The following is a 2,088-nucleotide window of genomic DNA, read 5'->3' on the forward strand; positions in this document are numbered from 1 at the left end:
TGTGCCTTGATATTCTTTATCTTGGCATTTTTTCATAACTCTGACCACAAGTAATAAACATAAATTTGTGACCTTATCATCTGACTTCCTTACTAGATTATTAACTATCCACAGGCAGGGTGTTTGTATTTTTTTTTTATTACTGCATATAGATTGCTTAGCACAGTCTTTGACACTTAATATAAATTTGTAGAAATGGAATGAAATACTGCAAATTTCTATGAAGTCCAAAAATCCATATACAACACTGATTGCAATAACCCAAGTAATTTTATTTTAAACATTTACCAAATTTAAGTTGTGCTAACCTCTGATACATAGAAATTTCACACATAATTCATATACATGGTACTATTTGGAGCTTTATGTATTCAATTGAATCAAATATTTCATCTTTTACAATAATCCTAAAATGTTCATGACCCTTTAAGCTATCTGAAGTCAGGAATATAATCCTGGCTAGGACTGGTGTATGGGGTGGGATGGTCCTAGTTGTTCCTATCCCGTACAGGGTGCCTTGGTGCAAATCTGAAGGAGCCGCATTGTCTGGGCCATGCACCAGTCCAGTCTGCTTGGTGAGTGGAGCTCAGCAGGATGTCAGCTCCCATTGGCTGCCTCAGCCAGGTACCCTTGTTCACGGCACCACCTGCATACAGGTGGCAGGCAGTCCTGGCTGGGGCTGCTCAGTGCTGGTGCGAGCAGAACATCGTGATCTGGCCATCCTCATGCAGCTTGCTTTTTACAAAGACCGATTTAATTTGTCTGGAGGAGTCTGGCCGGGTAGGGGGTCCCTTCTTCTTCTTCTCTCCACTTCTGATCATTTAGCTGAAGAAGGCCATTCTTCATGTTCAAGTGTGCAGAAGGCTGTGCAGCCTCCAAGTGGGCTTTCAAGGTTTAATCTTAGAAAATAACCAGTGTTGATTCTTGATTCCTAGACAATTATGCTGTCAATCTGACTATAGGTGAACTTTGCAATTTCCCTCTGCAAAATCAAGAATTAGAAGTTAGTTCGTGTGTATACCTCTGCTTAGCGACTATATGGAAATTTTATCAGTGGCGCTGAGAATAAGCTCCGCTACTCATCATTGGCCCAATGACTGTCCTGATGGTCTCATTTCTGTAATTCTTTCCAAGCTCTCTCTTGAAACTTAGGGTCATGGGTTATAACAGCTTCATCATTTTTTTAAAGCCAAAATTAATTTACCTTTAAGTGTCCTTCGTCTCTAAGTACAACCAGAAGGAAGGCCTGTTTTGAAACTACTAAGATGGATTCATACCTTAGAGCAAGAGCTCAAACCACTGAAATATAAATTTAGAAAGATTTTTATTTTGAAAAAAGAAAGAGAAAAAGAAACCCGACTAAGCTGATATTTGGGTATAGTGGAATGCAACCTAGATTAGGCCCCTGGGTTCTGGCTTTTAAACAACTTAATCAGTTGAGATTGTGTGATTCAAATCTTGATGGGATTCATCTCCAGATCTATTTGTTAAATAATAGTTTAAAGTTTTATAACTGTATGCTTTATTTTATATTAGAAACCCCTAAAGCAGGAAAAATGTCAGATAAAGCACTGTGGATCAGAAGACACATTTGGGATCACATGCATACTAGAGTCATGCTGTCCAACAGGCCCTGGGAGAAAGGGTAGTTTGTTATAGGGGCCTCACACTGAGTTCAGGACTGGACCAAATATTCCGATAGAATCTTTTCAGAGATTGCAATCCGTTGCCTCGTGTGTGTGTGGGGGGGGGGGGGGGGGGGGGGGGGGGGAGGGGGAAGGGCAGCTCCACTCCTAAATCTGGACCCAGGAAGTGAAAGGGACAGAGAAGCCTTACCTAGCCCAGCACCGACTTTAACTAACAATAATTAGTTCCATGGGTTATCCATTTCCACCATTACCAATTTTCATGTTAGTTCCATGAAATCTATGTCCCAGAAGTGAAGCAAATCCAAATATGGCAAACATTTCCTCCATTGCCAAAATGGGAAAACTACTCTATCTCCTCTTCAAGATCCATCTACCGGAAAATTCTCTCCCCTCTTAAATAAATACTCAAGCAGCAGAGAGCACACTTTTTGTGTGCAAT

General features: G+C 40.7%; 1 protein-coding gene across 2 annotated transcripts in view; it reads right to left on the minus strand.

The window, feature by feature from the left end:
* Positions 1-251: 251 nt before the first annotated feature.
* The window catches only part of LOC118711400 (potassium/sodium hyperpolarization-activated cyclic nucleotide-gated channel 4-like), a 3,100-nt gene continuing 1,263 nt past the window's right edge, over positions 252-2,088 (minus strand). For both annotated transcript variants that reach the window (XM_045576335.1, XM_045576336.1), the window contains exon 2: positions 252-982. In XM_045576335.1, coding sequence (XP_045432291.1) covers positions 932-982 — 51 coding nt within the window. In that variant the 3' untranslated portion in view covers positions 252-931. The remainder of the gene's footprint in view (positions 983-2,088) is intronic.

The sequence above is a fragment of the Pipistrellus kuhlii genome, unplaced genomic scaffold (assembly GCF_014108245.1).
Source record: "Pipistrellus kuhlii isolate mPipKuh1 unplaced genomic scaffold, mPipKuh1.p scaffold_m20_p_8, whole genome shotgun sequence".
NCBI classification, from domain to species: domain Eukaryota; kingdom Metazoa; phylum Chordata; class Mammalia; order Chiroptera; family Vespertilionidae; genus Pipistrellus; species Pipistrellus kuhlii.